Below are 12,451 nucleotides of genomic sequence, written 5' to 3' on the forward strand. Positions count from 1 at the left end.
AAGCACGGTGGCTAGGAAAAACTCCCTAGAAAGGCCAGAACCTAGGAAGAAACCTAGAGAGGAACCAGGCTATGAGGGGTGGCCAGTCCTCTTCTGGCTGTGCCGGGTGGAGATTATAACAGTACATAGGCAAGATGTTCAAATGTTCATAAATGACCAGCAGGGTCAAACAATAACAATCACAGTGGTTGTAGAGGGTGCAACAGGTCAGCACCTCAGGAGTAAATGTCAGTTGGCTTTTCATAGCCGAGCATTCAGAGTTAGAGACAGCAGGTGATGTAGAGAGAGAACATGATGTATCAATTTGGGCAGGGAACTTCTTCCAGGAAACAACAAAAACACGTGAGCAAGATACATTTGTTTTTTTACCCACTGTGCCAATGGTGCGCCACCTCATGGGTCTACCTTCTGCACCTCATTGGATTGTTGAATTTAAAACAATTCACATGGGAGGTTGTGAATTGGCTGAGTGCAACAATGTGCAGTAGAGGGACTATTCATCATTACATCCTTTTTCAGGTTTCCTACATCTGTCACCTACTACAATTGCACACTAAAAGATATAAGGTAGACTTTTACATTCAGGTGGTTTTCGCTTTGTTTGTAATGTGTGTTGTAATGTTCTAGGTCCGTGACAACTCCCCTTTGGTGATAGTAAAAGTCACTTCAGTTGAATGAACAGCCCGCTGTTGAACATCACAGCACTAAACAATCCACCTTCTAAAGCCAACGGTCCCGTTGGACCAGAACAAAGACCCAGCAACATGTCTCAATGATATCGTAGATGGTCTTTATTATGGAGTAGTGGTGATCAGGGATAGGAGACAAGAGTATCTGAAGAAGAGGCAGGTACTGCAGCGGTGTGAGATGAGACGCATTCGTCTATTTGCCCTTGCATTTCCGTGGCAGGGGCAGACAAAGCTCCTGTAATAAACAAACAGACAAACTAATGATATTTTTATTAAATTATTTAAATGAATGAGTAAATGAGAGAAACACAGCTCACCTGCAGGCGCGGCGAGGCGCTAGCGGAGCGTGCAGCTAGGGTAACCGTGTACGGGTTATAGCCTTGGAACAGCGCCTTCCGCTGGTTGGGCCGTGAAAGGGCCTGCACCCTCTCACTGGCTACTGCCTTTTTCACTGGCCCAGGCACTGGCCAGATGACTGGACGGTCCTGGGCATACTGGGGGTGGTCAGACTTAGGGACTAGGAGAGGGGAGGTGGGATGGGGAGGAGGAAGGAGACGGAGAGAGTAATGGAAAAAGAGAGAGTGTGTGCGAGACAGGTAGATAGAGTAGGGACAATTTTCAGGCTAAAAATGAACACCACATTTACTTTGCAATGTAGTTGGATGGCCGTTATTAAACGTTACTGTCTGAGGTAAATACGAGGTATCTTAAGTGTCTTACTGGCAAGGAACTGTAGTCGGGAGGAGGTTGCAGCTGGGTGGGGGGGGTGCCAGTGAGGTCTTGGATGAATGGGGCGAATAGAGACCCTGCCTCCGCTTGGGAGAGGCCAACTGGCAGACCCTAGGACTGGCTACTGCAGTCTGCACCGCTCTGCTCAGCTAGAGAGAGAGAGACACACACAAAGAGAGGAAACAAGAGAGATAGATAGATAGATAGATAGATAGATAGATAGATAGATAGATAGATAGATAGATAGATAGATAGATAGATAGATGGTTATACATTGAGGTGTGTGTGTGTGTGTGTGGTGCTCACGGAGGCCAGTAGGGGGCGGTCAGATGCCCAGCCAGCGGTGGGGAGGCGGGGCAAAGCCAGAGAACACACTCTATTGGATGGATAGGCACTCAGAGCTGCTACACTGACCTCCCATTGGGGAGATGATCTGGAGAGGGAGGAGGAGGAGAGTCATCAAGAGTCATCATAGACATCATGCATTATACACATCATTAACATACTGTACAACATTATGACACAATATGAAGTCGCACCTGCTCTGTTCGAACCCAGAATTAAGCCGCTTCCTACCACACAGCTGAGACCAGTGGGGCGTCAACTCTACAACAAAAACAGTAACATTAAAAAGGTCGTTATAAAGAGTGAAAAAGGAGAGTGAAAAAGGGATAGAGACAGAAAGAGAGTGGGGTGATCTCACCAAACGTGGTGGTGGAGCCATTTCTTTCAGGTGGGAGTTCATCTAGCCAGTAGACTGACCGTCTGGAAGGAAAATAATCAGTCAGTCTGTGTGTGTGTGTGTGTGTGTGTGTGTGTGTGTGTGTGTGTGTGTGTGTGTGTGTGTGTGTGTGTGTGTGTGTGTGTGTGTGTGTGTGTGTGTGGCAGTACCGGTCAGGGAATCGGAGCAGGTTGGGTTTGGGCTGAGCGAGTTGCACCATCCGGGTAGTCATGGATACGTGAGCTGCTGAAGCATAACAAAAAGATTACTGTTTATTGCACAGGAGGTTGATGGGCTCGTGGTAATGGCTGGAGCGGAATAGGTGGAATGGTATCAAATACATCAAATATGGGTTCCATGTGTAAGATGCCATTCCATTAGCCCCCTTCCAGACATTATTATGTGCCGTCCTCCCCTCAGCAGCCTCCACTGCTCCACTGGTTTATTGTATTTTCACACCTTTTCTTCAATGGGAGACAAGTACTAAATCAAAGGGGTAACAATAACACCTCATTATGACATGTAAATAGCCTAACAATGGCATAAACATGACATAAGAGCTGTCATGACCCCTAGTAAGAAAATATTTGTAACTTTCTCTCAAATATGCTGTCAACTATGCACTGGATGCCAAGTTGCCAACGATTTTATTTACCACTACAGTAGGAATAATTAACCTTGAAAAATGATAACGTAGGCTAGTGAGTCAGTTCATGAGTACACAGTATTAATCAGATACGTTTTTATAAAATAAACGCAATATCCACGATTAAAATATTTGCACACATCATCACGTTATTTATCACGTAGCCTACCTGCCGCTGCCTCGCGATCAACTTGGGGTGTGTTCGTAAATTCGCTCTAGAGTGCGCTCTGTGCGTTCGTAAATTTAGAACTGTGTCAGATTGTCCGTTCGTAAATTCAGAGGGCAGTTGACGCTCTGGCCGAGGAGTAGGGTTGATCCGAGCGTCCTGACCTCACAACGGCAGTCGAGCACCCAAGCTAACTGGCTAGAGTTGGCTAGCTACTTCCAGACATAAATGAGAGAACGCCTCACTCTGACCGTTTAACTCGCCCAAGCAGGGCAGGCTAGGCTCATGTCATCTAGAGAGTTGGTGACTGTAACTGTGCTGCTGGCAACAATTTAATCACGTTTTTTGCCGACATTTCCTGATACCTGTAGTATTCAACAGGTGTTGTGCGTTCATAAATTCATTGGCTAGTTATTCTGCGCTCTGATACACTCAAACTAGAGTGCACTGAAATCTGAGTAGGGGTGCGTTCGTAAATGCACTCTGGCTATCTACTCCAATTTCAGAGCACTCGTTTGTGCCAGAGCACTGAATAACTGATGAATTTACGAACGCGCAACAACCATTGAATATTACCGGTTAGTAGACGTTGGCAAAAAAAACTATGAAATTGTTACCAGCAGCAGTCACAAACGCTCTAGATGACATCTAAAAAGCCTAATCTGCTCTGCTATGGCGAGTGAGGTGTTCTTTCATGTGTCTGGAAGTAGCTAGCAATCTAGCCAACTTTAGCCTGTTAGCAGTCAAGCACCCGAGTCCAGTGTGCGCTCCGAAAGCGAAACAAATTTATGAACGCCCAGAACAGTCTGAGCACACACTGGCACTCCAGATTGAATTTACGAACACACACTAAATAGCTAGCCAAAGTTAATTTACAAACGCACCCTTGATGTTTCTTTGTTTGCGCTGATACTGACCCCTGGTGGTTGCTATGGTGACGCCGGAATCTATATCATCGTCATGTCGCGCACTGAGTGATGTGAAAAGCTTTCATAATGGAAGACATTATTGAACGTACATGCTGGTATTTTTTCGATTTCTCTTGCAATTCCAATTTAAACACTAGCATACCAATTAGTACGAAGCAATGATATTGGTATGGACAATGGAAAGTAGGAAATATATTTATCTGAACAACCCTTCTCCCCTCCCTGTGTATATGTGGTTAGAATTAACAGTTTTTTAAAAACAAAATCACACTTTATTTTCATAGAACACGAGAAAACCTTACAAACAGCACCACAGTAACAAACCTACCTATTATTTTTAGCTTTCATGACAAAAGTCCAAAAAACATTCACACTAACACACAACTACACTGAGTGCACAAAACATTAGGAACAGCTGCTCTTCCCATTACATACCGACTAGGCGAAAGCTATGATCCCATATTAATGTCACCTGTGTCTATGAAGGGGAGGAGACAGGTTAAAGGAAGATTTTTAAGCCTTGAGACAATTCAGACATGGATTGTGCATGCGTGCCATTCAGAGGGTGAATGGGCAAGACAAAATATTTAAATGCCTTTGAACAGGATATGGTAGTAGGCACTCCGGTTTGAGTGTGTCAAGAACTGCAACGCTGCTGGGTTTTAGACACTCAACAGTGTTCTGTGTGTATCAAGAATGGTCCACCACTCAAAGGACATCCAGCCAACTTGGGAAGTGTGGGAAGCATTGGAGTCAACATGGGCCAGCATCCCTGTGGAACGCTTTCAACACCTTGTAGTCCATGCCCCGGCGAACTGAGGATGTACGGAGGGCAAAAGGGGGTGCAACTCAATATCAGGAAGGTGTTCCTAATATTTTGTACACTCAGGGTATAACGCCATCATTCATACATATAAGTACTGAAATAGCTTTCAAGCACACATTTTTATAATAGCTTTCCACTATAGCGTTCTACTGTATAGCACTATTGGATGAAACTCCCACCCTGGTACAGCTAGCTAATCAATGTGCCAGACGGATGATCGATAATATTCTATTGACATACAGTAACCTGCTCTGTTACAGCATTTGCCTTTGGCCATATAATACAGTTTAACCATTGTGGTTTCCACCAGAACCATGTTGACGCTCTAAGAATAACATCACACAGTTCCACAGCAGCCATGTTAGCATCTCCGCAGACGACAGCACCTTCTCTATTAGTAATAGTATCATAAATAGCCGTGTCCCACTCTATTGCCTATATAGTGCACTACTTTTGATCAGAGTGCACTAAAGTAGTGCACTACATAGGGAATAGGGTGCCAGTTGGGATGCAGATAATGAGTGGAGGAGGGTCAGAGGGTCTGTACTATGACAGGGTAGAGCAGAGACAGGTGTTCAGCTCCTCTGATAGGTAGTTTGTGCATGGTGTAGTAGTGGATGACCTCTGGTACAGAGGAGAATGGAGGACTGTTCTCTCCCAGGACGTAACGACTCTCTGAACTCCGAGTGAACTTCATATGCATGAAGCCCTGACAACTCCTGAAAGAGAGAGGAGAGAGAGAGAAAAATAGAGAGCAGCGTTATAAAATCCTTAACACCTTATTAGGGCCTAGATAAATATGGAAAACACATTTACGATGATGTGATTGGCATAATGTAGAACATCAGGAAGGCCTCCCGAGTGGTCCAGTGGTCTAAGGCACTAGAGATCCTAGTTCGAGTCCAGGCTCTGTCGCAGCCCTCCGCGACCGGGAGACCCATGGGGCGGCGCACAATTGGCCCAGCGTCGTCCGGGTTAGAGGAGGGTTTGGCCGGCAGGGATGTCCTTATCCCATCGCGCACTAGTGGTGGGCCGGGCGCAATGCACGCTGACACGGTAGCCAGGTGTACAGTGTTTCCTCCGACACATTGGTGAGGCTGGCTTCCGGGTTAAGCGGGCATTGTGTCAAGAAGCAGTGCGGCTTGGTTGGGTTGTGTTACGGGGGACGCACGGCTCTCCCGAGTCCGTATGGGAGTTGCAGCGATGGGACAAGACTAACTACCAATTGGATACCACAAAATTGTGTAGAAAAACAAAAAAGAACAAAAAAAAGAACACCAGGAGAATGAGAGAGGGAGAGTGTGTAAAGGTACCTGAGGGAGAGAGAGTAGTCTTGTGGGCAGGTCTGGCTCTTCCTCACCAGGTAGGAACTCTCTTTGCACAACGTCAGTAGAGTCTCTGCCTCCGCACGACTCACAGCACCGTGGTACCACCTGCAAGGGGGACATATTACTGTGTGATGCATAGCAAGGGACACAAAATTGTGACACACGGCCAGGGGGGGCCTCTTGAATTATACTGAGAGTCAGCGGTTGAGCGGAGGAACTTACACCTGTCTCTCCAGGGGCAGGCAGGGGTCCACTCTCTCACCCAGGACAGGGGGGGTGTCACCAGGCCTCCGAAGGCTGGCTGCGCCCCCTGGGGCTGGGGGGCTGGTCCTGGGTAGTTTGGCCTGGTCTGACTTCTCCCACTCTGCCCCCTCAAACTTCACTACAAATGGAGAGTTTTATTAGCCAACTACTTAAATACCTGGGCAACAGGTAGCCTAGCGGTTAAGAGAGTTGAGCCAGTTACCGAAAGGTCGCTGGTTCGGAATCCCGAGCAGACTAGGTGAAAAATGTGCCCTTGAGCAAGGCACTGAACCCTGATTGCTCCTGTAAATCGCTCTGGATAAGAGCGTCGGCTAAATGACTAAAATGTAAAACTGCAGCATCTACTGAGTGCCTCCTACACCAGAACAGATCAGAGCACTGGTCTACTTGCTAGAGCTTTAGAGATTATGTATTTTAGAGCCAAACAATTCAGTGATGCTGTCCTCTATTAGATATCTACCTGCTAGAGCTTTGGAGATGTTGTCCTTCTTCCATTCCCAGGGCTGGTCGTACTCCTCTGCTGGTCTCTCATCGTCCTGGGGCAGCCTGCTCTCTCTGACCTCTTTCTGGAAGAGGAGGAGGAGGAGGAGAGGATGTAGGAGGATGATGAAATCAAAACAGAGAAGAAGAAGAAGAAGATTGTTACCTGTTCGTCCCTGAGGAACTCTCTCCCCTGCTGCTGCGGTGGCGCCCCCCGGTGGCGATGTCGAGTCCTCTCATCGTAGGGGTCATCATAGAGTTGATCTCCGATCCCAACCACAACCCTTCCACTGCCCACTCCTGGCCGGCCCCGCTCTGGGCCCTGCTGGAGCTCTACACACACAATTGTTTAATTAACTGTGAGTCTATGCATCTCAGTAGTATGTCAGTCATTTTAGACAGCCAGGCGTGAAGTCCAAGGTGTGGGTGTGTAGGCAACAGCTAAAAGGAACCAACCTGTGATGACCCTCTGGGCTTCAAAGGGTTCCATGTAGCTGCTGCTGTCCCCTGGACGGAGACTGAGACCTAGGATAGGGTTAGGGCTGAAGGCTACCAGGGTAGGACTGGTGATGGGGCTGAGGCCTAAGGTATGGTGTGGGTTAGGTTCCCAATCTGCTCTAAGCCGTGGAACTGGTCTGGCATCAAACGGGTCCGAGTAGTCAGTGTCGGAGTTCCCTACTGCTGCAGGAGCAGAGGGAAGCACCTGGAGAGAGTGATGGACGGTGGGTGGGATAGTGAGGAAAAAGGGTAAAAATAATAAAATACTAAAGAGTCAAAGCCATAATGAGGAGAATCATGTGGATACAAAGAACATGAAAGAGGGAGATCAACAACAAAAACTGTCATGCCATACCGGTTCCTGGTGGATGGTGACAGGGCTCAGGGGGATCTTACTGCGACTGAACTCCTGAGAATCCACCTTGATCAGCCTGTGTTTGGGAGACACCACCTTCACCTGGAATACATTATAGCAAGCTTTAAAGACCTGTAATAACATGGTCATAACACCTGTAAAGCCATGTGTTTGACACGGTTAGATCCATCCCATTCCAGCAATTACATTGAGCCAGTCCTCCTATATCTCCGCCAACCAGCCTCCTCTGCTGTAATAACAGCAGAAGATATAACATTTCCCACCTCTGCATCGTTGGGAAGGACAGAAGCGAAAGCAGGAAATGCATGCAGGCTTACTGTCCCCCTGCAGCCACTGTAGCAGCCATTTTGTGGTTTCTCTGCGCTCTGGTAGGGGTCTTCAAAGTCCAGGTCTTTCTGGGCTCTGTAGGCCCTCAGGATCTCACTCTCTGTGTAGTCAGGACGTGGAGGATGGGGGACGTCACGACGGCTGCCGAAGTTCAGGTATTCCTTTAACCACTTTGCCATGGGTCTGAGGGAAGGAGAATAAAGCAGAATATTACATCATATCTAACTAACACTGTCAACACTTCCAATAATGTGCTTACCGTGACAATCGAATCAGTAAAAACAATATACACTGGCATTCAGTGGACGCTTATCAGGCTGAGTGTGTGAGGGAATATGGGAATAAAACACTGCGTCTGGCAGTCAGTCATTGGACAATGTAAGTGATCAGGGTAGGTCAGACAATTTATCTATGAGGAATATTAACGTTCTAATGTAACTAATGACATAACTTGCTTGGTATGGGGGCAGTGGACATGAAAGGAGGAAAGTCTGGCATGATAGACCTTAGCAGGAAAAACTCTGGGCCCTAGTTGTTTAAAGGCCCATATATATAACATATTGAGCAAAAGAAAGGAATCTTTCAATCACACTAGCTACCTATGTAACCTTTGCTTTGTGACAGGAGGATCGGAGCTAGATATAGCTAGGTAGCCGAACTGGAATACATTCATCAAACTAACGTTTGAGAGAGTAGTAACTGTTAGCGGGCTAGATATAGTACTGTATTTCTAGATCCTTCTATTTACAAGGCTATATGTCGTTTGAATCTGGAAAGCGACAGACAAGCTAGTCAGTCATGAATCTAACGTTACTTACTACGAATGTTTGGCCATTGTCTGGCTAGCTATAATCAGCTGATGTTAGCTAGCTAGCTAACGTTAGTCATGTTTGGTGCAACATTGAAGACATAACGTTAACTAGCTAACGTTAGCTATGCAGCTTATATTTGCATAATATAAAAACGATACACTGTCAATACTTACGTTTTGATGGAAATCGGGCCGTTAGCCAATGACGTGTTTAATTGTGTGTCCACCCCCCATGAATTCCCAGAAATGTCATTGTAGCTAGCTAACGTTAGCTTAACTTCCCTCGGCTTGAGCTGAAGAAAACAAGTTTGCCTGCCACCAACGTAAATTAACTACACTACGTCAGTCAGTCAGTCAGTTTAAAACAAAGATGAACTGCATTTTATAGGATACTATTTCAGTTAGCAAGCTAGCTAGCTAGTTGGCTAACGTTACAATTTCTATCTAACTAACTAATTCGACTATTTTAGCCAGAAACGGTTAGCTCACCGAGCTACAATAAGAACGGTTAGTTAGCTACAAGAAAGTATTCTTCGGTTGGGTTTAACGGCGGTTGGCATCCAATAGTAATGGCCCATTACCGCCACCAAATGGACTGGCGTATAAATCCATAATACAAAAAAGTATTGCCAACCACCCCTTCACTCATTAAAAACCCACCACCCCATTCTACTATTTTGTACCTATCTGATCCTATACCGGGCAGATGGCCTGGGAGGACGGGACACTACCATTCAACACACCTTCTTCTGCATTAAAATCTCATAAACCCAAGTACTTTTCTGCAGCTGCCACCACAACACCTATTTTCTGTGATTTTCCATTCCATTCCTGCTGGACAGTTGACAACCATAGCAATAAACACTAAAAAGCCAACCTTACTGAAGCACATTGCATTCATAGGCCTATCACTCTGTACTGGCAAAATTCTACAACTCACCTGGAGCCTCTTAGGATCCCTTACCCTTAACATATCTTCCTCTACTTTCTTCACTGCCTCAGCATACGACACCTTCTGCACAACTCTGACCCTGGCAACTTCAACCTGCCTCTCTGGCACTGGACACTTCTGATCCCCAGTAACATGAGCACCCCTACAGTTAGCCCAATATTGGACTAAAGGAGCCTAATGTTACTCATTAGTACAAGGACCTTACATGTTTTGTTTAATTGGTGAATTGGCTCTGGAAGGCAAAACAGACAAATACTCCATCTAAACGTGAATCGATTGTCAATTGCAGTATTGTTCTAGAAACATAAATCCCTGTACTTTCATATTACATCAAAATATTATCACAAATGCAAAATATACACTTACTGTCCACTGTTTTGACCAGTTAGATTAGATGATTTTATTAGTCACACGCACAGGGTCGCATTTGTAATTGCCGGGTACAGTGAAATGCTCACTTTTGTGTCTGTAGGTATACAGACGAGGAGGCATACAAAGATATGTCAATTGGTATTGGTTGGTTATGCAGATCACATTTACCATCCTCCTCCCTTACTTCTTCAACAAATATCCCATAGGCCTCTACATTATGGACAAGGTATGTGTATGAAAATCATTATCAAAAGTTTTTATATTTAGCATATTCTTATAGCCTACATATTCTTACCTCTTTGTGATTGATATCCATTGAATTGTGTCCATTTTCTGTTTTAGAAAGATTTGCACAAATATGAAAAGATAGATGGTATCATCATAAAACAATATCAATTTAGATCATACAATGGACAAACCTTACCTAAAAATTTAGGAAATCTTTACATTTTTCTGTTAAGTGCCTGCACCTGCTGTCTTTTCAAATCGAAATGTTTCAGTTGGGCAGTTAGGTTCCTGCAAGAACCCCCACCAACTAAGGAGGTTCCACCATGAACCCAACCTCCTATGGGGTTCTTGGAAGAACCTATTGGGGGCCATTTTGAGTTCCAAGAACTCTAAGGTTCTTCTAAGAACTTTTGAGGATCTTAAAAGAACCCTTGTTGAATCCCTCATTTTTAAGAGTGTAGGCCATATTTGTACTGTTTAACCATACAATTGTCCCCGGTCACCTTGCTGTGTTTAAAAGCAGTATCTTTAACACAGTTGCAGCTGACAGTAATTTTCAGTGAAAACACATTTGTGGCGTCTGTCTTTTGTTGACACACAGGTGTTCGGAGACACAAATAGCTAATTAGCACAGGTAGTCCACTCTGTCATCCGTCTGTTTTCCGTAAACAAGAGCTGTAACATGGACATACGGCCATGTGGGAATCTTAACCCTAGCCCTATAAAGTTGTATCAATTAAACCTCTTGTTTTTTATATGAACGATAAGGTCCTTATGCTTCCAAAACCATACCGCAAGCGACGCGTGTGTATGTTCAGACCGAGCTTTGCAGTTCTTAACAAAACTCCCCCCTACAGAAGACTAGTCTAATGACTCTTATGTATAATGTAATGGAACTGATAGTCATGACCAAGGGCTACCCTACATTTAACACATACTGCTTTACCGATGCTACAAAGTCCTTTGTCCCATGCCCTCCTGCACACTTCTCACATATAGGAATCTCCCTTCTACACACTGCTGCAACATGACCATAAGCTTGGCACCTGAAACACCGTAGTGGGTTCGGCACAAAAGCGCTTACGGGATAACTGATATAGCCTAACATGACTTCGTCAGGTAATGACTCAGAATTAAAACTCAAAAAGGACAGACAGTGACTCTTCTGTTTCACCATGCTCGCCACCAGGTCTGTGTTGCACCAAATGGCAGGCATTACAGACACCGGGAACCATCTATTTCAGTTGCTCCACCTCCACCTCCTTACCCCAGTAATCACTCCTTTCAACGGCACCCTGTTTCTGAGAGCAAAGCAAGTAACAGGTCTTGTCCCCAGCTCCCTCTGGGTGGAAGAAACACAAAAAAATCACCACAAGTCCACTTCGAGTTACCTTCACTGATTCAACAGTACCCAATTCCATTTTCACCCAACCAGAAACCACATATGGGTCAGCCAAAAGGCAGGGGTCCACTTTCTCCAAAAATGTCACTCCTACTGGACCAGAACCATCTTTATCATGACAATTAGTGTGAGGCAAGGGCTCAGAGATCTTCACCACATAGTGATAGTGACATCTGAGCGAAACTGAGAATGAATGGGCCAACATTTAATTTTTTTTTTTTACTGACAAAAACAAAAACTTTGGCTTACATTTATACTATTTAACGCAGGCTGTCTTTGAATGTTTTAGGTAAATGTATACATTTTTCTATTCACTTAAAAAAAGTGTTTTTAGGAATAAACAAAAACTCCACCTACAGGGCAGGTGCCAGCCTGCCAGGAGAGCTCAGCAGCTCAAATAAAGAGCATGCCAAGCCCCTTTTGGGAAACGTACCCTACAATACCGGCAGATGGCAATGTTGATCTGGCATTGAGTGTCATCTTTCATTCCAAACGCATTAGTAGCCAGCAATACATTTGAACCGCCCCAACCACATCCGTTTCAATAGAGCCACGACACCATGCAAGCGTGTCACAATGAATGTGCAGGCAGAGTTGACATGCTGTACAGCATTGGAGACGGGGGCCAAATCTCCTCTTCCATGCCAGATGAAGAGGTGGAAGAGAAAGAGGACATCTGAATTTTCTAGTTCCCCAGGACAAGTGGG

At 45.2% G+C, this 12,451-nt stretch overlaps 1 protein-coding gene and 1 pseudogene across 2 annotated transcripts; both read right to left on the reverse strand.

Moving 5' to 3' along the window:
• Positions 1–769: 769 nt before the first annotated feature.
• On the reverse strand, positions 770–4,446 carry LOC115179282 (testicular haploid expressed gene protein-like; annotated as a pseudogene).
• A 360-nt stretch (positions 4,447–4,806) lies between these two features.
• Positions 4,807–9,320, reverse strand: LOC115179281 (SH2 domain-containing adapter protein F). Of its 2 annotated transcripts, none has more exons than XM_029740662.1 (9): positions 8,965–9,320; positions 7,970–8,162; positions 7,632–7,733; positions 7,235–7,481; positions 6,945–7,111; positions 6,759–6,864; positions 6,257–6,416; positions 6,020–6,139; positions 4,807–5,425 (listed from the first exon to the last, which is right to left on the reverse strand). In XM_029740662.1, exons 2-9 carry the CDS (start codon positions 8,156–8,158, stop codon positions 5,239–5,241), a joined length of 1,278 nt encoding a protein of 425 aa, XP_029596522.1. In that variant the 5' UTR covers positions 8,159–8,162; positions 8,965–9,320; the 3' UTR covers positions 4,807–5,238. The 2 variants fall into 2 exon arrangements, with proteins under 2 accessions (XP_029596522.1, XP_029596521.1); XM_029740661.1 differs by having other exon boundaries at positions 7,916–8,162; positions 8,965–9,319.
• Between the last annotated feature and the right edge of the window lie 3,131 nt (positions 9,321–12,451).

This window comes from Salmo trutta, chromosome 39 (assembly GCF_901001165.1).
Source record: "Salmo trutta chromosome 39, fSalTru1.1, whole genome shotgun sequence".
Taxonomy (NCBI): Eukaryota; Metazoa; Chordata; class Actinopteri; order Salmoniformes; family Salmonidae; genus Salmo; species Salmo trutta.